Genomic DNA, 27,225 nt, shown 5'->3' on the forward strand with positions numbered 1-27,225 from the left:
TGACCCTCCATGATCACATCTGAATATGACCTTTGAAAAAAGTGTCAATTCCAGGGAGGTAGATACTTATTCTTCAGTATCAAAGGCTGGGGACCCAAAGGCCACTGAATTCTTCAAGCCAATGCAGTCTTTCACTTTGGGAAATTATATGGACTAGACCTCCATGAAGCTCTGGTTTGTGGTTGCTACTCCAAAACAATTAGCAATGACAGTCCCTATCTTAAGAGTCCAGTTAATACATTATGAAAAATAGTCTTCATCTTGTATTATTTCTTCAAAACTCAATCTATCTTTTCCAGTTCTTCATGTCTGCTGTTTCCCTGGTTGAGTAATCACTCATTATCTTTGGGTTGGCTGGTATGCTGATCTCCTTAGGCTTCTGCTAGAAGGCTATGCCCTTATTTAATTTACCACAATCCTTTTCATTTATTTAAAGGGATTTATTGGGAGAACTCAGGTTAGATCTTTGCACACCAAATAAGCATGAACTGGCCTTGTGACCTAAACTTTTTTACTTCACCTGTTGGGGTTGAGAAATAGTTCCACTTCACAGAGCTGTGCATTTGAGAATTTCTGGGTCCTTTGTCCTCCCTCTAATTGCTTTCAAAGTAGCCATTTTTTTTTCTGAGCCCATGTCTTTATTGTAGAATCTTGTCAAATTCATCCACTCACTCACAGCTTGTAACTCCAACCATAGAGTGTGAATGTGCTCCAACTCACAAGTTCATTAAAGGTATTGTCTGCCTACCAAGTGGTTTTTTTCAGGCAATAATTTCACTATTTTGTTACTTAAACTAGTCAATGTCTGTCCCAATTCCTTGACCATTTACTGCCTGACCCTCAAGCCAGTTTGCATTTTTGACTGCTGTTGTAGTGGTATCTCACTTTCTGGTCCTAATTTCTGTATCAGCCAGTTATGGCATAGTGAACATTACTCATGCATTCCCGTGGCTTCCAATGAAAGTGGTTTTCCTTTGGTTACATTCTGTTTGTCACACATCAGTCATGCTGCTCAGCTCCACTATAATTTCTTGCCTGGTATCCATGCTAAAGGGGCAATACTAAAAAGGAGAAAATATGAGTAAATTCATTTTACATCTATGCACTGTAGAGTGGCCATGGAGCAGAGAACAGTCAATCTATTCCAGACCTGCATTCTTGTGATAAAGGCAACAGAACCAGTAAAACTTTTGCTCAGACAGGTGAAGTGTCACTACAGATCACCCTTCATTGTTCAGAGATAATCACATGGACATTCTTATGTGCTGAGAAGCCTTCTTAGGACCAGAGGCATCCGAGTCACACAGCAAAGGGAAAGAATAGAATCATCAAAAAGGGTGGTCCCCTAAATGGTAACCATAGTGCATATTGTTATATCTACTACAGAAACTTTAATAAACTATAAAAGGATCTAATATTCCCCTCTTAAACACTTTCCCTCTTAAGTCACTCAGCTGGGGGAACTAAATGGTAGAGTTATTTTTGGGTAGATGCAATGTATTATTCAATGGATCACCTGAAAACATAGTTCTAAAACTCTCCGTAGGTTTACTGAACACAACAGAACAGAAATGTGTGACTTTATGCACTCTCAGAATGAAAATAAAATGAAAAATCTTTTTTACTAAATAAGAATCAGAGTGCTCAGAAGGAAGGATGTGTAGCTAAGGTCCCAGTAAATGCTGCATATACAGATGAACACATTAAAATTAAGTTTTGCTTAAAGTGGAAAAAGTTGAAGCAAAGTCATGGTATTTGAAAGCACAACTTTTTTTCTTTGTTTATCTTCCATGGATTTAAAATGTTTAGGAGAATATTTCAGGGGATTGCAATAAGGGACTAGGTGACAAAAGATGTCTTTTGTCATTTTCATTAGAACTTTAGTTTCCAGGAATTATAAGAAAAGGTAGAATAATAGGTATATTTGGCCACCTTTAAGGACTCTTCCTGGAAGTCACAAAAGGTATTTTTGCTTCCATCATATTTAGTAGAACTTAGTCATCTGGCTAGGCCCAGCAGAAAAAATTACAGTGTTTGTTTCATGGTACTTTATGTCCAACTAAATTTCTAAGATTAAATTATCAAGAAGTTAAAAATAAAACTGGGCACAACCCACAATTCCTGCCATGCAGTCAGATGGGAAGACAGAAATTAAAATTCAAAACCCCAAATTATGTGAAATTAAGTAACCTCTATTTGCTTGTTTGTTTGTTTTTTTAACCATATGGTTTTTTCATGATGACAACTTGAATTGTATCATCTGCTTTGTGAACTCAGACTTGCTCCCTCCAGTGGGAAGCAAAACAACTCATATAATATGTAGTAGCATAGAAGCCACTGTCTGAGGGAGACAGGGAAACTTACTGGCTTCCAAAACCACTGGAGACAGCACATAAGTTCCAGCTTGGTATATCTATTTTTTTTGTCAAATTTAATTTTTTTTACCTCATACTAACTCTGTCATCCTTATCTCCCTGATGTTAGTTGTACTTACTGCTAACTGTAAATACCAATACTCCTTAAGAGAAAAGATGAGCTACTTAGACATAAATTCTGGCCCTTCACAACTGTCTACTGGAGGAATCCATCTAATCTAACTCTGATTAACTCCTAATCTCTAAAAAAACAATGCCAAGGTAATAGATGACACATGTGTGTTTTGGTTCAATGACAAATGGTCCAGAAGCTTGAGTTTTATTGGTGGAAACTATGAATAAATTTCAAGAATAAGGTAAAACTTTCACTCTAAATTTGATCTTCTTATATTAGCTTTCTAGAACAAATATCTTCTTCTTTTTGGGAAGCCAAACTTAATAAACCTACTCTAGTTGCCTAGAGCACGCAGCCTCAGGAACCAGGTAAAGGATCCAGCTTCTCAAATTTAGGACCACCTAAGATGTCTCAGGAAATTAGCTCCAGGTACCTAGCCCAAATGGCCTCAGACACCAGGAAGTAGTTGACTTTTAGAGAAAGACTTGGCTGATAGAGCCTGTGGTTCTCAATACTAGTCTCACAGAGCAGAAGAATATAGCAACTCTATTACAGCTCATGCTCCTCCTGAATATTTTAAATGTTTAAACTAAAAGAGAAAATGTAACTTATAAAGAAAATGGAGAAAGAAAGAAAGAAGAAAGAAAGAAAGAAAGAAAGAAAGAAAGAAAGAAAGAAAGAAAGAAAGAAAGAAATGAGGGAAGGAAGATTTCACTAGCAAACTAACTCTAGATACTCAAATCCCAGCATCAGAACAGAAACACAACCAACACACAAAAACACGCTGAGAACTAAGACAACATATCGCTTCTAAAATTACTAATACTATAGTAATAGACCTTAATGAAAACTATGCAAAAGAGCTTTCAGACAAAAATCAAAACAATGATTATAATCACATTCAACCAACTCAACATCATGATTATAATACAAGAGAACAAACACAAAGACTTGAATGAAATAAAAAAGTCAACATGATATATAAAAAATAGAATTCAGTAAACATACTTACTTAAGGAAAATCAAGCCAAAATAATTCTGGAAATGAAAAACTCATTGAGCCTCATAAAAATCTCAATGGAAAGAAAAGCTCCACTAGTAGAATGAATTATGTGACCAGATTATCAGGGATGGAAGACAAGATAAAGTAATTGGGCCAATCATTAAAGGGCAAAGAAATTTTTACAAATAGATGAGAGACACATAGGAGAGATTTGAGACATCACATCAAGACCTAACTTTTTTGGATTATTGGCATCTAAGAAGGAAAAGAATATTACAACAGGAGCATAGAAAATATTTTAAATAAAAATTTAAGAAAAATTTCCAAACCTAGAGATATATGTTCAATTAAGTTGAAGAGCCCTACAGAATGGCAAATAGACAAGACCAGAAAAGAAATTCCCTATGACATAGTATATTTAAAACATTAAAAACTCAGAATAAAGATAGGATATTGAAAGTTGGAAGAGAAAAGGTCAGGTCACTTTTAAAGACAGGCATATCATATAAGATGTGCTTATTCAAGAGAAATGTTCAAAATCTTAAGGCCCTGGGAAGATGTACACCAAGTTCCACAGAACCATGACTGTCATCCTGACAATTATAATACTACCAAAGCTGTATTCTAAAAATGAAGAAATAAAACCTTTCCATTAAAAAAAATATTAAGGAGACTTATGACCAGATAGCTCTAAAGAAGATACTAAAGAAATACTTTTTACTAAAGATAAAATAAACATACCCAAGAGGTTACAAGGAATAAAGAAACAATACTAGAGCACTTAATAAAAGAATGTATAAGAAAACACTAAAATTCAATAAAATAACAGAAATAATTACATATTTTTAGAAAGAATGCTAAATATTAACAGTCTCAAATTCCGAATAAAAGAGAGTCTAGCAGAATAGACTAGAAAACAGGATCTAACCTTTTGTTACCCCCAAGAAATGCACTTGGCCATCAAAGATAGACACCATCATTGTGGAATATTAGGTTAATAAATTTTACATTTGTTTATGCTATGTAATATTTGTTTAATGATGCAATGTTGAGTAGCATTGTTTTATGTTGCATTTGTTTAACTCTGTAAAGCTGTATTATTTTCCCTGTCTAAAACACCTGATTGGTCTAATAGGGAGCTGAATAGCCAATAGGTAGGCAGGAGAGAAAAACATGCAGGGCCAACAGGCAGAAAGAATAAATAGGAAGAGAAATCTAGGCTCAAAAAGAGAAGAGGCAGGAGCAAAAAAGGAGATGGAAAGGAGGGTGCCAGGGTCCAGCCACATATCCACACAGCCAGTCACACAGCCAACCATGGAGTAAGAAGGAAAGAAAGATAAATAGAATAAGAAAGCTTAAAAGTCTTGAGGCAAAATGTAGTTAAAGATAAAAGGGATAATTTAAGTTAGAAAGTTGGCTATAAATAAGTCATTCTAAGGTTGGGAATCCAAAAGTTAGAATAAGTCTCTGTGTATTTATTTGAGAACTGAGTTACAGACCCCCAATGGGTAAAAATAAAAAGACCAACTACATTTTGATGCCCAACTTGGGGCTCAAATTTTCACATAGAGCCCGAGAAAGCTAAAAAAATTAGAAAAAAAGAGAGAAAAAAAGAAAAGAAAGATATGGCTTCTTTAAGAAACTCTGTCATATTCATATAACAAAACACTTAAACAGTCTTTTTTCATGTTAAACAGAAACAAAAAACTAAGTAAAAATGTCTGTCACAGTGCAGGGCACTGGCATTCAAGTGCTGTGGGAGTTGAATGTAGTTCTTAGTCATTTACCTATGACTGGGCCTGCAAAATTTAGCCTTAGTTCTCAAAGATATAAGAAGCAGGTGGAGGCAGCCACCAGAGCTGTGGCAGAGATCCTAGCCACACCACTGTAGCAGAGTTTTTGCTCTTGCAGACTACAAAGCTAGAAATACAGAGTAAAGCAGATTCAGAAAAAAAAAAAAAAACCTCTAAACAGGCTCCAGGCTCTAGTGTGTTTAATAATGTGTGTAGGCTGAAGAAAGAAAATAGAAAGGGATAGACAGTCATAGAAAAGCATAGTTTAAAAATAATAGTCTTTAAAGAGAGAAATAAAATAATAAAAAAGGCCACATAGGGATGGAAAGTACCCAGGGAGTCTCTGGATCCTATGCAGTACTGTGCTGATTTTGAATTTTTTGACAGCTGCTAAGAGACATGGGATTGAAAAAGGACAGCTGAAATAAACCAGCCTATATACTTTAGGCATGCCTTAACTTTGAAATGAAAGTAAAAAAGTATTTGTCAAATACCTGTTTAAAAAGTTTTGGAGAAGAGGTTGTGCGTTTGTTTCCAGAAGAAAAGAGAGGCTGCAGATTCCTTCAGGATTAATATGTATAAGGTTTGCTCAGAAGAGATCTCTTGAATCTTGAAAGGTGATATATATCAACCAAGGTTTCAGTTGGTTTTCCAAGGATCTGCCCATTATCTCAATTTTCTCAGAGACCCACTAAAGATGTCTTTACAGGAAGCAATGTAGAAAATACAGTGCCTACATTCTCAAGAGGTGGTGTGGGAAGCTGTTGGTTATTTGGTGGGTTATAGATGTTTGTTATCATTTAGTGGAATATAAGAATATAGGCTAAAAAGACAGCTATTAATCTCAGATATTTGGCATTTGCATGGATTTTGTTATATTGATACAAATTTAAACTTATTTTTGTTTACTGTATATCTGTTATTATTTTTGTTTGTAGTATTGTTTTTATGTAGCTCATTTAGAAATGCAATGTATAATTAAAAGTGAGGTTAGTAGTTAATCTATACTAATCAAACTTGTGGTCACATTAGGTGTGTTTTTAAGGCTAGATAGGTATATTTTAGACAGATAGATGATTTTCAAACACTTCCAAACTTACAGAATATGACATTTAAGGTGTTTAATACCTAAGATTTTTTCTGACAATGAGACACATCTGCTCCTGACAGCACCAATTTACTTCATGAAAGGATGATGGACATTAAAGAAACTCCATGCAGAGTTTACTTTCAATGTGGCCAGGCAAGTAGCCATTTGAGCAAAAAGTTGTTATTGTTTTGACTGCTGACAGTATGCTGTGCAGACTGGACAAGCAGAAAACAGGAAAAAGATCATTGAACTTTGCCAAAAACAAGACCTGACAGTCCTTCAAGATTTCTGCTTTACAGAAGAGTTGCTAGATGTTCTACAAGACACAGAGGAAAGTGACTAATGAACTTTGCCAATACAAGGTGGGAGAGTCCTTCAAATTTCCCCTTCACTGAAAAGTCTACAAGATATTTTATACCTGAAGGTGAATGCCACTATATTACAGAGGTTTCTGTTGTTAATTAATATTACAGCTTTCTGGGATCTTTGATGGAGTTAGAAACTAAATAGTTAGAGTTATTGTTTTCCTTAGTTATGACAGAAGAGTAAATTAGATTGGAAACACTAAGTTAAGATAGATAATGGAGTATTTTCTCTGAATTTCCTAAATGCAAATGGACTGAATATTGCAAATGTAATTCTTATTTGATTACTGTTTTGTTGTATATAGTTTTACTATATTAAAGCTAAGGCCTTTAAGTTTTATTTAGGCAAAAGGGGAAATGTTATGAAATATTAGTTTAAGATGTGTTACATTTGTTTATGCATGTAATATTTGTTTAATGATGCAGAGATGTGTTATATTCTTTTATGTTGCATTTGTTTAATTTTGTAAAGTTGTGCTACTTCCCCCGTCTAAAACACCTGATTGGTTTAATAATGAGCTAAATGGTCAGTAGCTAGGCAGGAAAGAGAAATAGGTGAGGCTAGCAGGCAGAGAGAATAATAGGAGGAGAAATTTAGGCTCAAAAAGAGAAGGGGGAGGTGCAAGAAAGGAGGAGAGGAGGATGCCGGGAGCCAGTCACTCAGCCACATAGCCAGCCACAGAGTAAGAAGGAAAGAGATATATAGAATAAAGAAAGGTAAACGTCCAGAGGCAAAACATAGTTAAAGAGAAATGGGATAATTTAAATTAGAAAATTGGCTAGAAACAAGCCAAGCTAAGGCTGGGAATTCATAAATAAGAATAAGTTTCTGTGTATTTATTTGAGAGATGGGTGGCAGGCCCTCAAACAGTTAAAAAAATCAACTATACACCATCTTAGGGGAAATGATGGAAAAGTCATTCCAAGCAAATGGAACAAAGAAACAAGCATCTGGATTTGCATTTAGCTGTGTACTGCTTGTTGCATTAACCTTTATGACAAACTGGAAAGAACTTCATTTAAAACTTGGTCTTAAGCAGTCTTTTCACCCAGCTTTCATTGCTTCATCTGAAGCTGCCCATTTCCATCATAGACTGAGCCACCATGAAAAGTGTAATGAATAGATAGAATCAAAACAAGAACTTGCTCTTCCTCAGCTTCTTTTTTGGGCTGATCCAGCGTCATGTTGCTTCTTGAAGCAAATTTCTCATGGTTCTCTCCTTGTCCCAAACCTTAGGGAACCCCATAATTATTTCTTGTTATAAAGTATAAAGAAATTCAGAGGGACAAGAAAGTGCTCACCAAATTTTACTCCAATTTGTGTGTGTGTGTGTGTGTGTGTGTGTGTGTGTGTGTTTTAGATGATTTTAGATTTGCAAATATTTATTAGGACACTAGGAAGGAGTTACTTAGCTCTATACATTATATCAAAGCCATACAGCCTGAAGTGAAGCTTCACATACACACATTGATACACACTTGGCACACAGGTACATACACATATGTGTATGCATGCACATGTATACACGTATATACACATACACAGAGAAGATCTCAGTTGTAGAACTAGAAGGGGCCTCAGGTTATATCATTACTTCTCTTATTCAGATGACAAACATAAACAGTACATTGATGGATTCTTCCTCAGTCAAGAATACCAAAGACAGATACAGGTCTCTTGATTACTTTCATAAATCTGTTTCATCTCAGCAGTATTTACTTCTGTTTGTACTCATTAAATACTAACTATGAAATATATCCCAACTTACATATACTTTTCAAAAAAGTGCTTTGCAAGTTTTAGTTCTGTTTGCTTTAAAATTTATCATCAAACTTAATCACTAAGAGCTATAGAAACCAAAATATAGCAGGTAGATATAGAAGCCAAGAGGAAAGGTAAACCTTGATCCTACTTTTCCATGCTTCGTAGGACCTCACCCTTGGGTAGGTTACATGGGTGTAGATGACTGCACAGACGGGATACCTGTATCAGAGGCAGGATGACAGAGCCTGTGTGTATCCAAGATGAAGCCTTTCAAGCTTCCCAGTATTACAGAAAATAGGTCCAGGCTGGTTTTTATTAAGTGGCCCAGAAATTGAGTTCCTTAACTTTGTGTTTTGTTTGTTTGTTTGTTTTATTCTTTTAAACATGAGTGTTTGTGTGTGTGTCTGTGCACCATGTTTGTGCCTAGTACTCAAAGAGGCCAGAAGAGGGCATTGGATCACCTGGAACTGGAGTTACAGATGATTGTAAGCTGCCATGTGGGTTCTGGGAACTGAATCCAAGCACTCAAAGAGGAACCAGGGCTCTCAAACACTGAGCCATCTTTCCAGTTCTTAACTCGGTGTTCTTAAACAACTATTTCAAGTTTTCTCATGTACCAAGAGTACATATTCTCATATTTCATTTTGGAACATCCTTTAACTCTGGTTTTATTCCAATTTATTGAGATTTTTCTTATACTATTTGGTCTGAGGACCACAAAATAGATCCACGTTCTTCAACTTACTGTATGCAACAAGTATGGAAAAAGCACAGTCAAATTCACAAGTCAAATCATTCACCATATGGGCCTAAAGCTGTTAGTCTTTAAGATTGAAAAGGGAAAAAAATATTTCTCTTGATATTTTAATATCTTCACCATGTTGGGCATTTTTATGCTTTCAATCTATTTTTTTCTTATTGCCAATAAGTTGGGTGTGCATATATGTTTATATATGTAATCTATGTGTTTTGTTTCACACATTATTTATAGTTATCTAGCATGCATGTTATGACTACATCTCTATAAAATTCTGAATAGCAAAGCTTAGGCACATGGGTGAAAACTCTAGTTAGTCAAATATCAATAATGTTTAGTTTAGCTATCTCATTTCTCAGAAAATCTGTTGCCTAGGATGAGAGTCTCAGCAGATGTTATAGAGCTAGCCAAGGCTCGATTTCCAGTGTTCATGCAACCAAACAGTTAAGAGTTAGTTCCTACAGCCTGATTTCTTTTTTTACTTTTTAAGGCATACAAAAATATCTTTTATAAGTCTGAAAACATGGGCCACGGATTGAGCTTTAGCCTTCTTTCACCATATGTTTGGAAACCAGTACTTACAAAACCAGAGAGGTAGGATTCCTTTGGCTTAGTTATAATCTGAGGATTATCTAAAACTGGTAGAGTGTATATAGAAGATCTGTTAAGGCTGAACATGTGATTTCTTCAGGTTCTCTCTTTCCTTTCACAAGTGTTTTGAACACTGATTAGAAATCAAATATTTTAATTTGGGAAGTATTTATTGAATTCATGGGAAAGCACACTGCTGGGGAATGGGGATACAGCAAGGAATGAAACAAACTCTAGAGACCATAATTTAGGCACGATTCAGAGCGACATGCAGCGAAAAGGCAAGCAAGTGCAGTTGGAAACATAAATGACTTCTTGAAGCAAGCCTAGAAGGGACAGAGGACTCCAGGACAGAGGCAGAAACATGGATGCTGGTCCTTGAACAGAGCAAGCAAGCAAGCAAGCAAGCAAGCAAGCAAGCAAGCAAGCAAGCAAGCAAGCAAGCAAGCAAGCAAGCAAGCACTTTTAGTTCCCTGGGATTGCCCTTGTGTATTACTAGCCAGGTAAGATTTTTAAATACTGTAATTCTATTCTAATTATTTTTATTGCCTGATAAAAGTCACACTCATATTGAAACAAAGATATTGAGACCAGAAAGGGGAGAATTTGAAGTGGGTCAAGGGAAAGGCACAAATATCATGGAAGAATTAAATCCCTATAATATCCTGGGGAAAATGTACGATTTTTATCTTTTATCCATAACAACAACAAACCACATTTATCTTTTCTGTTGCTGATTGAATTGAAATAGTAGTATGTTCTACACAGACTGTCCCAGATGTTTTATGTGTGCCTTGTTTATTTTTCTCTCTGGAGTGTGACTGTCGAGTAACACAGGCTTATCCTATATTTATTTTCTATTTTCCATTTTCATTTGATCAGACAGTTTTATTTCTGTAAATTTGTGACTTTCACACCACAGAAGAAGAGAGAAAAGTTAGAAACCCACCTAGACCTAATTCCATTATTTACCTTCTACCCAGTTAATAATGAATTTGAACACACAGTGTTCTTGAACTTGGTCTTGTATATTTCTATGAACAAATGTTTAAGGAGAAAAACAGCTAAAATTGAAGCAATGATATTTCTGTTTTTGTAAATATTTTGGAGGAAAGAACGCCATAAACTACATAACATCTTGACCAGCTTGTACTCTTTATGTATGATGAAATACATTTCTGATAGAAATATTTTACTGAAGAATTTTTAACAAGCTCTAAATTCAGAACAAAAAAAAAAACAGGACCAGAACTATGAATGTACATATAAAAATAACACAGATATCATCTGAGCAATTTCACCTGTGACTATAATGAAATCATTTCCTTTATCATAAGAGAATATTCTACAGGATTGATTTTCATTTCTTGTTAATTTTTGTGTTCTCTCTTGATAGGTGTGTTGAGAGAGCTGTAGTCACAGACTCCCAGGACTCTATTCATAGTGGGCATCACATATGGAAGGCACACAGGGTGAACAGATGGGAAGAGGCTGATTCTCATTTAAGGAAAGAAGCTTGGCTAAGCTGCGGGTGCAGTGCCCTTGTCTACCCTGTTGACACTCGCATCTTTTTCTGGAGTTGCTTCGTCTTTCTTGTAAGAAACAGACTGCTCTGACATGAGCTCAGAGCTGCGGCGTCCATTTCCAACCTAGTATTTCAGGACCCCCACAGCATGGACGGCAGACCCAACAGATTCCCTTAGGGAGAGAATGCAAAGCATCTGATGTTAGCGCAAATGACAACAAATATAATACTTGTCATAACTGTTTAACTGTTTGCATTCTTTCTTTACATAAGGATAACAAAACGGCCACCTGAAGATGTGATTTTGATGTTGTAACAGGCGTCTTCTTTCCGACCTGGGACCTCATCTTACCGTGACTCTCACTACTCCTCGAAATGGTCCAGGTCCCTCTTGTTTCTCTTCATTCACTGCAGTACATCCCTCGGATGTTCTTAATGATTCCTTTATCCCAGGAATACCCTTGACCATACCCTGCTAAAAGTTTTCATTATCATCCAGAACAATGGGATGAAGCAGTACTGAACTGAAACACGTCTTGTAGATCCATGCCCAGTTACCTGCTTAGATTTACAATATCCCTTTCATTCCTGATGCTTTTCTGGGATTTATAACTGAATTCTCTGGTTGACCTTTCCCTGACTCCTTAACTTAGTGATGCCCACTGGTGTCGTATGTGCATTACTGGATATCATTAGAAACCTTGCTTTACCATCATACCATCACAGCTTAGCAGACTGGTGTGTGTGTTGAATAAACAAAATGTCTAACTGAATAATAGAAACTTTTAAAATTCACAACCTTTAGTCTCATGAGTTTTACTTGTACCAATTAATCACCTTTTTATCTGTAGTTACACTTGGCTAATTACTTATTGCCAAAGATAGGCAGTAAGAAACTCTCTCTCTCTCTCTCTCTCTCTCTCTCTCTCTCTCTCTCTCTCTCTCTCTCTCTCTCTCTCACACACACACACACACACACACACACACATGCATTGAACCAAAGGCACAGATTTACATGCAATTCCTTTGAATGAGTTGAATAAATATAATCAACTTTGATAGATGAACACACTGATCATTATCGTATAAATGTTTTATTGCAGAGAAGTTATAGTTATTTACATGCTGGAACACATCACAACATAAATTTACCAAATATATCATGATGGGATGCTGTAGATTCAGATAATAGCTTTAGAAGAACCACAGGTTAAGTGAAGAGACTTACAGCTCTGTGGACTCTACAGCTCTCGGCTGCTAAGTGCTAGAGGTCAAGGCAGTGTGTTGTCAGTCCTACCCATCACCGCTTGCATGCAGAAACCTAGGAAGCAAATACAAGACAACTGCCGGGTTTCAATCCGTATTGCCACCGAAGCTTACAAGGGGTGGGGTAATAATTTATGTTGTAAAGCATTTACTTCTTGCATAAAATATACACTTCTATTAAGACTGATATAAATCTACTTATTTATAAACCCTGGCTTAAGACAATGACAGGATGCAGCCTGTACATGCATTGAAAAGGACAACCTAGCAAATGTTTGTGCGACCTTCACATTGTATGCACTTTCTATTGTTCTCAGCTGGGGGTTGGGGGGAAGCTTCCACAATGAGACAGTTCAATATCTTCTGGTGATAAGCAATGACGAAAGGCTAGGGAAGACCCTAGGCGTCAGCCCTGATTTGTGATAGTGGAGAGTAATCTGGGGTGGGGGCAGACTGTCACTAAGGTACAATTTGGCAAATCTGTAAGCCACATGTGAAGCAGGATCATTCTGAAGTGCAAAAATCAGTGACAGTTGACTGTGTAATTCTCAGTGTGAATCAAGTGCTAACGGATCTCAGACACAAGTGAAACAAGTACATGAGTCTAGAAACTCTAAACCAAGCTCACAAATGCTCCTCCAGACACTCTAAAGTCATCTAGCAGATAGGTTTTGGTTGGAAAAGGAGGGGATGATAGAAATTAATGAAGGCAGCAGTTAAAAATAAAATTTCTATAGCTTTCCAAACCCACCCTGCCAACCTGAGTAATGCATGAAGCAAGAAAAGGGTGAGGGCAATTTGCATGGTTCTGCCTTGCTTACTCCTGAATAAAAAAAATTAACACCGAGAAAAGTTTGATGATAGATACAAATAATTGCTTATATGTTCCACTGAGAATAAAAACAGCCTTGTAATCTACCTTCTGATTCCTTCTCCCCATCTTCCATTTTCCTGGCAAATTCTCCTCGTTGCTCATCAAATGAAAGAATGGTTCCTTTGGCTGGAAATGTCTTGGCCAAATAAGCAGTAGTTCAGTGTTATGAAGGAAGAAATGCAAGCCTGGGATGCAGTTGTAAGTGATTCATCCTTACATCAAATGTGATGGAACTTTGGAATCTCATTTCAAGATCACATCCTTAGAGATAAGTCAGCAACTCAGGATGCTCATGCTAGGAGGTAAGTATGGAATGCAGGATGTTCTAGAAGATATGCTTCGGGGGGTTCCAAACAAATCTTATGTTTGCATTTTGAGCTAGGTGGCTTGCAATGGTAGTTTACAAGACTTCTAAGCTCTGGTGCTGGAGAGAATTAAGAGCCCATAATACCTTATGGGCTTTGAGTAAGTCAGGTTATAAAATCTCTTTGGGATTTGAGCCCAGCAAGTTCTACACCTAGGTGAAGCAATGAATAAAAGTTTATGAGAATAAACAGTTTAAGGTAATTTAAAATATCATATATTCAGTATGCATAATAAAAATATATCCATATAATGATCTTGATGCGATCGTTAATTTTTCTCTTTATAAAAATAATCCCTTGAAAGTGCTATTAGGAGCTACCTTTCTGTATTTGTTGTGAAAGGCAATTTCCTGGACCTGCAGTATGCTCTCATTCTCACGGCATTCCTAGTTTCCCTCTTTCATCGGTAGTAATGCACAGCACAGTTTCCTCACTGGGCTTCTGCCTTAGGAAAGGCTAATACCAAATACTGAAAGAGTTCAAAAGGACGATGTATGGGGTGGGCTAGCTCTGACTTGGAACAAACAATGGATAAGTTGTCCTTAACTTACTGAGACATGTGACGAAGCAGGACCACTTGATCTCCAAGAGTAACAAAGCTTCAGAGTCCCTACCAGAAGTGCAAACAAGAAACTCAACTTATATTTTAAAAATTAAGACATTACAACAAACTATGATGGGAAATAATAGATTCAAATCCAACTTCACACTATAGAAACCACGGTCCAAACTAAAAGTTTGCATCATAACAGTGATGGCTTCCTAAGCCAGAGAAAGCTTACCGTACTCCAAGAATCAACTACGGTTGATAGATAGCAGGTATTCAGTAGTTTGCAATGACAATTGAGTAGCTGTGGATTGCATAAATGTGTTGTGTCACATAATATCAAAGTTATTTGCAAAAATTACACAATCTGGAATGCTTGAATATGAGACACAACAATGTACTGAAACACACATTTTAGGAAAATGAGAGCAATCATTTATATAAAAGGTATTGGGGTGCATTAAGTTAGCAGTGCTACCAAGGTTAAATAGGTAAAGTAGGTGTTTTGATTGGCTACTTAGAATTCCAGTCACACAGATCTAAGCTTCCCCTATCTTAAAATCCACGCCTCCTGGTTAAACTTGCTTAGGATCCCACGGATAAAGACTGACTGGGCAATGTCCGTGAGACAGGTTGAAATCCAAGCTCTCCCCACTGTTGCTTTGGGAATGACTTTTCGTGACTGAGCCAGACTTCCTCCTTGTGACACACAGCTGCTTCCAGCCTTCTCCAGCCCACGACTTTACCTCGCCACACAGTGTGCCGTATTTCCCCAAGCTGACAAGAATTTCTTGGTAGTTTTTAATTTTTCAGGTATATTTTCTATCACACTGGGGCTGAACCCTTTTTCTTCCCAAGGTGCAGCACTCTGAAAGTGCCCCCAAGACCTCCTATTTCCGAGGCCCTGCTGTCTTATTTGCACTTAAAGCGGAGGAGGCCGGTAAAGCTGCACTTCTTTCAGCGTTTGGTTGATCTAGGGTCTCAAATTCCCAAGGACACACTTCTGCTCGCGACGTTAAAAGTGGCTGCGAGTGATTCCTTGAGTTACAGGAGCCAGGAATGGTGCCCCCAGAGGCAGATGTCTGTTTCTCCTGGTCTCCCGTTTGGTTGAGCTTTTCCTTTTCTACTTTCGATGCCACGGCTTTGGGGGGCAGTTCTTCATATTGCCCAGCACACACACTAGCTGTGTAGAGCTCACTACCATTCTCCTCCCTAGCTCTCCCGGGTAGAACTGGAGTCTTAGAAATCAGCTGATTCTCGTCTTCCAAAAGGGACGGACCTTGGCTCTCCCAGGGGCACACCTCTGTCTTGTCTAAGCTCTTGTGATTAAGTTGGTGAAGACTGTCAGCTGCCTTAAGCTTGAGGTGGGCCTTCTCCTTCAAGGAAGAAACTGGGTTTTGTTCCAGTTCGGAAGCTGCAATTGATACGTGTTTTTGAGCTTTTGGTTCTGAAGGCACAGGACCAGGGGTCAGATCATAAACCTCCCAAGGGCACACTTCTCCAATGTCAAAATTGTCCTTTATCTGGTTGGTACTGGGGCTCAGGTCAGAATTGGCAGTTGGGAGGTTGACCCTCTGCGGTTTCATAATCCCGGATTTCTGAGGCTTTCTTTGCTCCTCCAAATGATTGGAGTTTGGGAGGCTGGAATCTTTCGTGTCTGTGTTATCCGGATTTGAGTACTTCCTGTTTGACTCTCTATCTTTTGTCAGAGGTTTCTGGGACTTAGATCGGTCTTCCATAGCTAAAGTCTGGTTTTTTCCAGCCAGCCCGAGCGTCTTCTCCTTGGCACTTGCAATGACGCTGAGCGACTTCTGTAACATGGACGTGCGCGGGTGCCCAGGCTTCTTCTCGGAGCTGAGGTTGTGAGCGCTGGCTGACTTGCACACCAAAGGCACGGACTCTGTGGACTCTGCCTCACTGTCTTCTTTGAGCTTTTGTGTCAGTTTTTTACTTGACAGGGACTCCAAGGTCGAATTTTCTGTGGCTTCCTCCTCCTGGCTCTCCATGGGTAGGCTGCTGGACTCTTCTGTTTGGTCTCTCACATGGTCATACGTGCTATGGGATTTCTTGAGAGAAAAGACTCGATTTTTCAGGGACTCCTCCTTGGGTTTCCCTGTGTTCCCTGAGGACTCAGCGGGGTTCTTCCGGACAAGGCCTGTTCCCTTGGCCGCACTATGATCCGTACCCTCCTTGTCCTCCTTGGAGCACTGCCTGCTGACTGTCTCTGGGATCTCGGTGATACGCCTCATGATGGACCGGCCTAAGCCCTTCTTGGAGCACCGCTTTTTCTGTAGGTGGGGGTTGTTTGTGATCATTTTCTTGCGCTTGTATACTTCTAACTGGGCATAGAGTTTTTTCAGCTCATCCTGTCGGGATAAGAAGACATTCAAAGAGGCAGAGATTTAGCTTTTGTGACAAAAAACACGTGACTGGTGCTAATGAAAATTAGATTGAGCTTTCTCAGACAGTTGTAATGACTGCACCCATCAATTTCTCCTTGTTCTTAACTTCCTAATAATTTTGGATTTTTTTCCCTTAAACAAACTTTGAACTTTAATACACAAATTTATAGGTTTTACTTTGCTTCATGGAGCAAAGACTTAGAATTTTTAACTTGTGTGATCAAGACGGAACCCGGCTGTAAGAAAATCCAATGCCCGAGAGCTGCTGAGCATCAACCCCGTGAGGTGTTGGGAGCAGCGTTGCCATCGATACAGTCGTGACGGGTGCGAGCTGGACCTGGCAACAGCACTGCAAAGCATCTGCCTTCAGAGGCTGATCCATTCTCACACATTATATTAAACAAGCCTGTCTCTCTGCTCACAGGTGCATGTTACCTTGCTAAAATCATGATATGTCAACAAGCCAATCAAGATAGGAAGTGTGACCAAGGCAGGTGTGAGAGCCAGGGCAGGTTTTTTTTTTTTTTTTTTTTTTTTTGTTTTGTTTTTTTGTTTCGTTGGTTGGTTTTGTTTTTTTGAGGCAGGGTTTCTCTGTGGCTTTGGAGCCTGTACTGGATCTAGCTTTCATAGACCAGCCTGGCCTCAGACTCATAGAGATCTGCCTGCCTCTGCCTCCCAAGTGCTGGGATTAAAGGCGTGCGTCACCACCACCCGGCTGCTGAGGCAGTTTTGTGAAGCACAATTATACCATGATTCTACACTGCAGTCTTACTTCCCAGATGCCTTCAGGCTCACAAACGTATATTCTCTTTTTCTTCAAAGCAGACAGAAACCTGAGCCCACATATATGTCCCAGTCCACACACACTTGTCTGTATGGCTCGCATAAGTTGATCTGACATAGGAAAAAAAAGGTCCCTCTGGCCTTACCCGTATGTCTTCTGGATCTAGGCTGTGTTCACTCCAGGCTGAATTGATACTGCTGTTCAGGTAGGATCCAGAACGACCCATGTCCAACTCATCTTCATATGCTTCTGTAGCAATGTCATCACGGGGATTATTGCTTGAATGTGAAAACTGCAATAGATATTCAGTGTGAACTGTAGCCATCAACCCATTGTTAGACAGCGCATCATCTTCTAAGGTTCTATGCTAACTTAGTTTCTTCATCTAGATGGATTCACCCACTCAACACTTAGCAATGGTTTGTGGTTATGATTGTGGTTTGCTTTCCCCAGGATGTGCTAGAGCTGACTGTAAGGCAACATCACTCCGTTCACTCTTCCACCTCAACACTACCCTTGTTTCTTCCTTAGGATTCCAGGGTTAGGTTTTACTCATTTTCCATAATATATTTGCTCTTTGAAAAAAAAATAGGTAGAAGAATTATAAGAATGCCTCCATAGGAGAAGAAATTTGATGTACTTATGTATGGATGAAAACTATTTGGATATAGTATATAATATAATAACTTCTACTTCAGTGAGAATCTATTCATCTATACAGATAATTACCCTAGAGACAGGGATGTGACTTTTCAGCTAGGCATGTGGTTTTAGCTAAAACCCGGTGGACAGGCTATGTGATCCAAGTCACACTTTGGCCGTCAATGAACTCTTGGCTAAGACATGGGACTCCTATAGAGCACGGTATCATCTTGCTTAATGGCATCTCACTCATTGGTATTTAAATTAAAGTGGAAGATTTAACTGATACTACAGTTTTTGCCTCAAGCACATCATTTTTAATCAAGCTTCCCCTTTCTCACATTTTGTTTTTGCTCACGTGCTGTTGTTTGGTTTTGTGTGCTTGTCTGCGTTTTCCTTAGGTATCGAAGTCAGGAAGAGTGGGTTGGGTGAGTGACAGAAGGCAGGAAAGAAAGAACAATCTAGTCACGCCTTATACGATAAGGAGACAATGCTTTATGAAAGTTGAGATAACAGTTTAGAAAACATAGATTCTCATGCCCCAGATTAACAATAGTTCAAACATTTCTTTAAAAATTAGTAGATCCTGCAGAGAGCTGGCTCCACCAGACTTGGTCAACTGTCACCATGGGTGATAGCACTGATGCAAAGGAAAGCAAAACGGAACTTGGGTTTGTGCACAATCAACTGTGTGTTCAGCATTAATTGGGACTTTAATCTTGGGTAATTTTCAGAATGCATTTCTACTTAAAATTTAATAGATCATTTCTTTTATGACGCAAAGGCAGTTTTCATTAAATGACTAGCTTAGTCAACTGTGCTGCTTTTTTTAATGTCAACTTGCAACAATTTAGAATCACTCAGGAAAGGAGTCTCAGTTGAGTAGTTGTCTTTACCAGGTTGACTCATCATGTCTGTGTAAGTCCGTCTTGGTTGTTAATTGTAGTAGGAAGGCTTCTACTACTGTGGCTGTCACCATCCCCTAGGCACTGGGGCCTGAACTATTTAAGATGAAACAATGTTAGATGAAGCAATCAAGCAGATCAGTACTAACACCCATTTTTCTCTGCTTGTGACTATGGATGTGATGTGAACACCCACTTAAGTTCTTGCTCAACTTCCCCTTGGTTGCAGCAGACTATGGCTTGGGACTGTAAACCAAAAAAAAAAAAAAAAAAAAAAAAAAAAAAAAGAAAGAAAGAAAAAAAGAAAAAGAAAAAGAAAGGAAAAAAAAAAAGTTCTCATGGTTGCACAACAAGTGCTTTACTGACTGATGATTTCCTTAGCCTGCATTAAATGCATTTTATTAACAAATAGCTCCCATTATAAAGATATGTATTTATCAGCTGACGAACATGTAGATTTTTAAGAATAATAGTGCTGTGAGCATTCATGAATAAGGATTTTGCATGAACATTAGATTTAAATTCTCTTTGTAGTTCAGCAATAATTTAAGAAGGAACAGTCAGAGTTTCTATTTACCTAATAAATATGTAATTTGTATTACAAAGTTTTAAAGAGCTTAGATAAACTACAGTAGCAAAGTAACCTCTGGAAACATTGTGATCAGTTAGCACTACTCGGGGAGGCAGAAAAACTGATATTTTACTGTTTGTAATTGTTTAGTCTTTTCAATCAGATTGAACCTATTGGTTATATGTGATAAGTGAGATGAAACCAGGTATGAAAGACAAGAAATCACAACTCTGGGTTTAGCTGCTGTGATACAAGGTTTCTCTGTAAACATCAGAATAGTTGTGATGATAATTACAATGCTCTAACTTGTATAATCTACTCTTAGCCCAAACTCCAAAGTCATCTTATTTTATTCTAAGTTTTACTTCTGAGGAAACTGAAACTCAGATCAGAATCTTGGCCAGTGTTACAATACACAGCCAGGTAAAGGTGAAGAACCATTCAGAATCTACAATGGCTGAGTTCACTTCCCCGTTAATCCTATGCAAATCGCAACCGAATATGCCACTATAGAGGTTCCTCTCTATATAATATCACACTCACTAATTTTTATTATGCAAAAATTCTCTGAAATTTTGACAAAAATATCCTCTGAAGGCAGATATAGAGAAGTTGTTTAGCTTGGCAGTTCCTTAAAAATCGTTGGTGGTTAGGAAAGATTGCCCAGCCGTTAAGGGCTAGGCTCACAACCAAAAGTAAAAGTAAAACAACTTTGTTAATATTGCCAGCTTCAGCAAGAGTTACTTTGAATAAGTCATAATGACTAAGAGTGAAGTAGAAATAAAAATATTTGGAAAGGGACTAAGAGAAATAGTGGAATCTGGTATAAATTAAGGTCCTTACATTTTATTTAGGATGTTTAATAATTTCCAAAAGAAACAGACACTCACTTTTCTGGGGAGAAATGTTAGAGGCAACTTTTGGAGCATCAAGCAAATCCCCACACTCCCTTTGTCCATAGTTATGGGTACTTTTAAGAGAAGTAAAAACTCCATGTGCCTCAGACAGTTGCCCAGCAAGAACAAACACAATACTGGATAAATACCTTTGGGATCAAAAGCAGCCCAATGGTGACTGTCACCGTCAAGTGAGTGTGTGCAAAATAGAGCATCAGCATCCAGTCAGACTGAAGTCTCGAGGCCAGCACGAATCTGAAAGGAGAGGTCTCCACGTTAGCAGTCAAGGTAGAGATTTCGGCTTCAAAATCCAGCACGTTTGCAGACATTTCCACTCCATGTACTTAGAGATACAAAATGGTTGCTTCTATACATGTATTTTCATCACAAAAAAAGGTGTAAATGACTTTTAGGTTGGCAGTTATTATTTAAGTTATTATTAAAGTTATTATTTAAGGTTGTACCTACATATAGACCATACTAATACTTTTATGTTAACATTTATTGATATAATATACATATATACATCAATTCTACAAAGTCAAGAATGCATATGGGTTCAAAAAAGAAGCTAAAGATGGTAGTTCGGGTAAATTTAGTTGCATGTCACATTTGAATATTTTATTTTAACATTATTTGTTTTAAAAACATCAGTTGAAATGAAGGAGGGAAAGAATAGTTAATTATTTACTTATTTGTCTTTGTGAATAGTCTAAAAAACTCAAAACAGTAAGTGATGCAGTAGACAAGCAGCTATGCTACGATGCTGGAGACGTCCTCGTGTTTGTTTTCATTCTCACGTCGTGGTGCTGTGCGCTTCACCTCGGAGCAGGATGCCCAGCAAGAGGAACCTTTTAGAATAAAGCTTTGGTGTGTTCAAGAATTGTCAAGTTGTCTTAAATAATTTACAGTATTTAGAATAATCTCCAATCGAAGTTTTCATAAAGACCTTCTTCAAGCTGACGAAGAGGATTTACTACTGGTCTGCTCTGGAATTCCTGTCAGTCCACAGGTGAACGCACAAGGAGAGCACCATTTAAAAGGACTCATCCCCATGCCAAAACTAGGGGCTGTATTTATAAATGTTTTATTGTAATTATAACCCGCTTTTAACTTCCCCATACACTGTATATTTCCCAATGCTCAATATGCTATTTTACTGCTTTAGAAGTTGAAGAATTAGAATTTTGTTCCAATGTCATATAACATAAAATTTGAAAAGTTAACATACTAATAAATTTCACATTATTAAGGTTTACTTAATTGTTAATTATGTATATGTGTGAGTCTGTTTGTGAGTAATGGCATATGCGTGCAGGAATGTGTGGAACCCAGAAGGAATCCACTGGATTCCCCTAGAGCTGGAATTACAGGGCAGCTGTAACTACTCAGTGTGGATGCTGGAAACAGCCCTGCTCCTCAGGAAGAATGGCAAGTGCTCTTAACTACTGAAACATCTCTCCCGAGGGTTCACGTTATAATTACAGAGCAAACATAGTAATGGATGAACTTGACCAAACTAAATTTAAAGTTTGCAAGGTACCACATTCATTATAACTTTAGTAATGTGTAAAGCAAGAGTGTTGCCAAGGGTTTTGCGCCCTCATTTCACTCCTCCCTCCTTTAGAACACTGAGCTGAGATAGAAGCTTGGGGTCATGCAAAATGGAAGGCGATTTCCCCACTATTCTGGAGATGTGAAAAAAGACTCACAGCATATGTGAATGTGCAGAACTTTGATGACAGCCCACATGTCAAATAGCTGTTCTAGACTGCCACCTTCTCTAGTTCCTTTGTGGGGAAAAGTGGACTTCCCTAGGCTTTGAATGTTTTTAACATATACTGTATTCAAGGGCAATAAACTTTATGGCATGATCTGTTTCCTCAACTCATGTGAAATTTTCTTAAACCGTTGTGATGGGACTGCCATACTGAGCAACAGATGACAGTCTCTGAAGCATGCACAACACATGCATTTACATTCACACACACACACACACACACACACACACACACACACGGATATATATGAATGGTGTGCCCTAAAAAATGATACAAACACAGTTACTTAGTGGTCATTACAAATCTTGGCAGAGAAAGGCTCAGGAATGAAAATGGATTTGTGTCTGCAAGCACCCTCTTGTAGGGAAAATTCTTTCTCCTATGCCAACACAAGTATGTGATCTCCATAGGAAGTTGCCTCCTACATCTAGGGGGAGTGGTTCCACACACTTTAAGTAAAAATTGTGACCTTCTGAAAATTACTTTGAAATAATGCTGACATTAATTACTTTCAATTTAATCAGCCTTAAATTGCTGCCTGGTTGCAGCTCTGGCTGGAAATATCTTGAGAAAAGTGGTTTTAAAGCAGTTGTTTTGAAGCTTCAGTTTTAAATCGGTGTTTTAGCTTTGCAAAAATAGACTGAAAATCCAGGAGCATTGCAATATTTGAGAATGTGTGTTCAAAAATAAAGCAAACAAAAAATCTTGCAGATTCCTAAAGGGTTTCTTTGTGCTCTCTCTAAAAGTCAGTGAAGGATTAGAGCAGGCTGGGAGAAAGGCCTTTGATCATTTACTTCTTCAGAGTTCTTTGATTTTGGTTTGCTTTTGTATAATATCCCAGTTACATAAGAATGACAGTAAATATACGTATGGTAAATTTTCATACACATGTACTATATACACATACATAAAATGTCACATGTGAAGCCACAAGCAAGAACACGTGTGTCATACGTGTCTCCCTATTTCTAGAACCTTAGTCAACAGATTTCATTCAAGGAAAAAAGACACAAGTGGATTTTGTTGATTTAAAATTATTGCTATTGCTTCTTTTTCTGGGTCTTTATAAGCTTCAGAATTACTGATTCCATGTGTAAGTAGGTTTGGAAAATATTTAATTTTAAAATATTTCTATTACTTTCTGTAGACCTACTGTGTGAAACTAAATTTTTATTCATTTTTCCTTTCTGGCAATACAGATTTTCAAATTTTTAATGTTTCAAAGGCACACACATACATAAAAATATCCAAAGGAATGCACTACTGTTAACAGTGCTTATCTTTGGAGGATGAATGAGTGGTTTGCTTCTTTCCTAACTGTTTTATGATTTTTCAGTAGTGACTATATGCTGCCTTTTTACTAAAATATCTGAAATTTTATCAAAAAAAAAACCAATATAGTTGTCTGTTGATGAAAGGACCTGGGTGAATTTCCATTTCCAAATCCATTAAAAATCATATTTAGTATGGGACCAACCAGAGAACATCTAAAGCACACAGGTACATTTATACAACTTCTTTGAACTTTTTAATTTGGGCAATTTGTTTCTCTGAATTCTGGCAGCTTATTGTAGGGTAATAAGCTTTTTCACTCCTTGGTACCATTGTGAGAATAACGGGGCTGATAAATCACCCACAAGGGGCTTCCTTGGAGGCTTTTAGCTATGTGGCTTCTGAACAGAACATTTGACTTGTAGTTTGGTGTAGGAGGTCCTTCTGTTTATCTGTTGCTTTCATTGGTTGAATAAAGAAACTGCCTTGGCCTTTTGATAGGGTAGGTAGTTGGGGAAGACCGAACTGAATGCTGGGAAGAAGAGCAGAGTGGCAGACACCATAAAGCTCCTGCCTGAGACTGACGGTGGTTAGAATCTTTCCTGGTAAGCCATGACCTCGTGGTGTTTTACAGATTATTAGAAATGGGTTGAATCAAGATGTGAGATTTAGCCAATAATAGGCTAGAGATAATGGGCCAGGCAGTAATTTAATTAATACAATTTCTGTGTGGTTATTTCGGGTGTAAGCTAGCCAGGTGGCGGGTCGCAGCCTGTTACCTCCTACTACAGTTTGGCGCCCAACGTGATGGACTCAATCCACTTAAAAACCTGAGAGCTTAATTTTAAACACAGAAAAAAAACAGAATTTAACGCAGCTTTTTGCTGTTTGCTGGTGACATGCTGCAGAGAGATTTTCCTGAATCAGCAATGAAAAAGCTGCACCATTTTAAAATGAGGCTTCCTGAGCCATGCCACCGGTGTAAACTCCAGCTATGGAGCATTTGTGGGCCCAGGTGTTTGTGTTCCCACTTGGGGTCAGGAGGAAAGTATCTGAGATCATGCTCATGGCTCAGCTCTTCCTGCCAGAAGGCAGGATCAGGCTTGGGCAGGTGGGAGAGCATGGCAGATTCCCACTGCCAGACACAGAGGTGTTTCCAGGCTGTGTAGTGTTCTGCATGGCAGATTTGGCTGTAGCTCAGATAAAAAGAGTGTATGTGCTGCACCCTCATTCTCAGCGTTAAAGTGCTGAGTGCGGCTCCTGCCTGGTGGCCACAGAGCTAGCAAAAATGGTATGTCCACCATTTTGAAATTGGAGAGAGATAGAGCCAACATCCAGAACAGCTGCAACCAAGCTGCTTAGCATTTTAAACTCTTCAAGACAGTAGAGAATTAAAGATATCGCAATAAGAAAGATTCAGACACAAAAGACCTTTAAATGGGTCGCAGCATTGTATAAATGTACATAGGCTTGGGAGAGAAATGAAAAAAGAGTATAGAGAGTCATAAAATAAAGTCAATGCCTACTAAAAGGTAAAGTCTTTAACAAGACAGAGTAAAGTAATAGAGTAAAAAAAGCCACATAAAACTGGAAAGTTCACAGAGAGTCTGGATTTTGTGTATTATTGTGTTTTCTTTGATTTTTTTTTTTTTTTGGACTGTGAAGGAGTTAAGTACAGAGACTTTTCATTGTATGGGCTGCTAAGCTAATCCAGCATGTATATTATAAAAGTATCTTGACTTTAGAATTTGGGTCTAAGGATATGATGCTGTGGAAAAGAGGTTCTTCTTTTGTTTTCACTGAAGATGAGACCCTGTGGATTGCTTCTAGACTAATATGGTATGATAGACCACACCCTCCTTAAAGATTGCTGTGAACACCCTCAAAGCTTACTTTGCTCAACTGCTGACTGAGATGAACCTAGCATACAGGACACACCATAAAAGACCTGATTAATAGCACCCCTATACAGCATGAAGCAGTTTGGAGAGAAAAAAACTATGCACATATTCACAAATATTGTTTATAAATATTCCTTTACATTTAAAGGGGGTACGATATAGATGTGAATAATTTGCATTGGTATAAATCTTGATTTATTGATACAAGTTTAAGGCTAATTTTGTTATATGTATATGTATTTCTGATCTTGATTAAGGTATTGTGATTGTGTAGTTCACTTAAAAATGTATAATTAGGAAATATAGGTTTTCAATAATACTCAAGCTTGTAGTCCTGTTAGTTAGATTTTCTAGATATATAGAGATATATTTCAGTTAGATAGGCATTCTTTGAAATGCCTTTCAAAGATATCTTTCAAAGACTACAGAATATGGCTTTTAATGTTTTAATAACTTAGGGTTTTTCATGACAATGAGACACGTCTGCTCCTGGCAGCACCAATCTACTTCAAGAGGAAGATGGGCATCAAAGAGGCTCCTTATGGAGTTTGATAGCCATTTGGGCAAGAAACTGCTCTTCCCTGGACTGTTGCATAAACTGGACATAAAGGACCCACAGAGAGAGGACTGCTGAACTTGCCTAAAGGTGAGATGTTCCTTCTGGGTTCCTGATTCATGAAAGAGTCTGTGAGACATTCTGCAGGATACAGAAGAAAGTGACTGAACTGTCATTGAAATTTCCTGCTTCATGGAAAAGTCTGCTGGATATTATGGATCTGTAGGCTGAATATGGATGCCCCAACAGTACAGAATACCTTTGGGTGACTTGCAGGCAATGAGATGTCTCTGTAAATTCTAGAGTTTTGGAAGTTGCTTACAATGTACTTCCTGTTTACTTAGGTAATATTATATCCTTCTGGAGTCTTTAATGGAGTTGAAGAATTTATAGTTATAGTTATAGTTATAGTTATGATAAAAGAAAAAAAGTAAATATAAATATTGTAATTATATTTCTTGCTTGATGACTGTTTTGTTATATGTAATTTTACTATGTTAAAGTGAAAGCCTTTCTTTTTTTGTCTAAACAGAAAAAGGGAAATGGTGTAGGGGGTTCTTCTGTCTACGTGTTGCTTTCATTGATTGAATAAAAAAACTGCCTTGGCCTTTTGATAGGGCAACACTTATGTAGGCAGGGAGAGAGAACTGAGTTCTGGGAGGAAGAAAGCTGGGTGAGAGAGCCACCAAGGAACTGCCAGGTCAGACATGCTGAATCTTTTTGGTAAATCACGACCTCGTGGTGACATACGATTATTAGAAATGGGTTGGATCAAGATGTAAGAGTTAGCCAATAAGAGGCTAGAACTAATTGGCCAGGCAGTATTTAAATGAATAAAGTTTCTGTATGATTAATTCAAGGGTTAAGCTAGCCAGGTGACTGGAACCAAAAGCCAGCCCTCCCTCCTTCAACAGTAGTTGGTTACAGAAAAGCAAGCTTGCTAAATCTTAAAACTTATACTCTTGACCTTCTGGAGACTAGTAACAAAAGTGACTTTGCTTGGAAGGTAATCTTGAGTTTTATTCCATAGGACCATAACAAGGTCTTCTGTCTTTTGGCACACTCTAAACCCAGGTCATTCTCT

General features: G+C 38.0%; 1 protein-coding gene across 1 annotated transcript in view; it reads right to left on the minus strand.

The window, feature by feature from the left end:
* Nucleotides 1–13,548: 13,548 nt before the first annotated feature.
* Gpr158 (G protein-coupled receptor 158) overlaps nucleotides 13,549–27,225 on the minus strand; it is a 337,333-nt gene continuing 323,656 nt past the window's right edge. Inside the window, exons 9-11 of the mRNA XM_038333736.1 lie at nucleotides 20,781–20,886; nucleotides 17,763–17,909; nucleotides 13,549–16,797 (exon numbers count right to left, since the gene is read on the minus strand). Coding sequence (XP_038189664.1) covers nucleotides 15,322–16,797; nucleotides 17,763–17,909; nucleotides 20,781–20,886 — 1,729 coding nt within the window. The 3' untranslated portion in view covers nucleotides 13,549–15,321. The remainder of the gene's footprint in view (nucleotides 16,798–17,762; nucleotides 17,910–20,780; nucleotides 20,887–27,225) is intronic.

This window comes from Arvicola amphibius, chromosome 6 (assembly GCF_903992535.2).
Source record: "Arvicola amphibius chromosome 6, mArvAmp1.2, whole genome shotgun sequence".
Classification (NCBI taxonomy): domain Eukaryota; kingdom Metazoa; phylum Chordata; class Mammalia; order Rodentia; family Cricetidae; genus Arvicola; species Arvicola amphibius.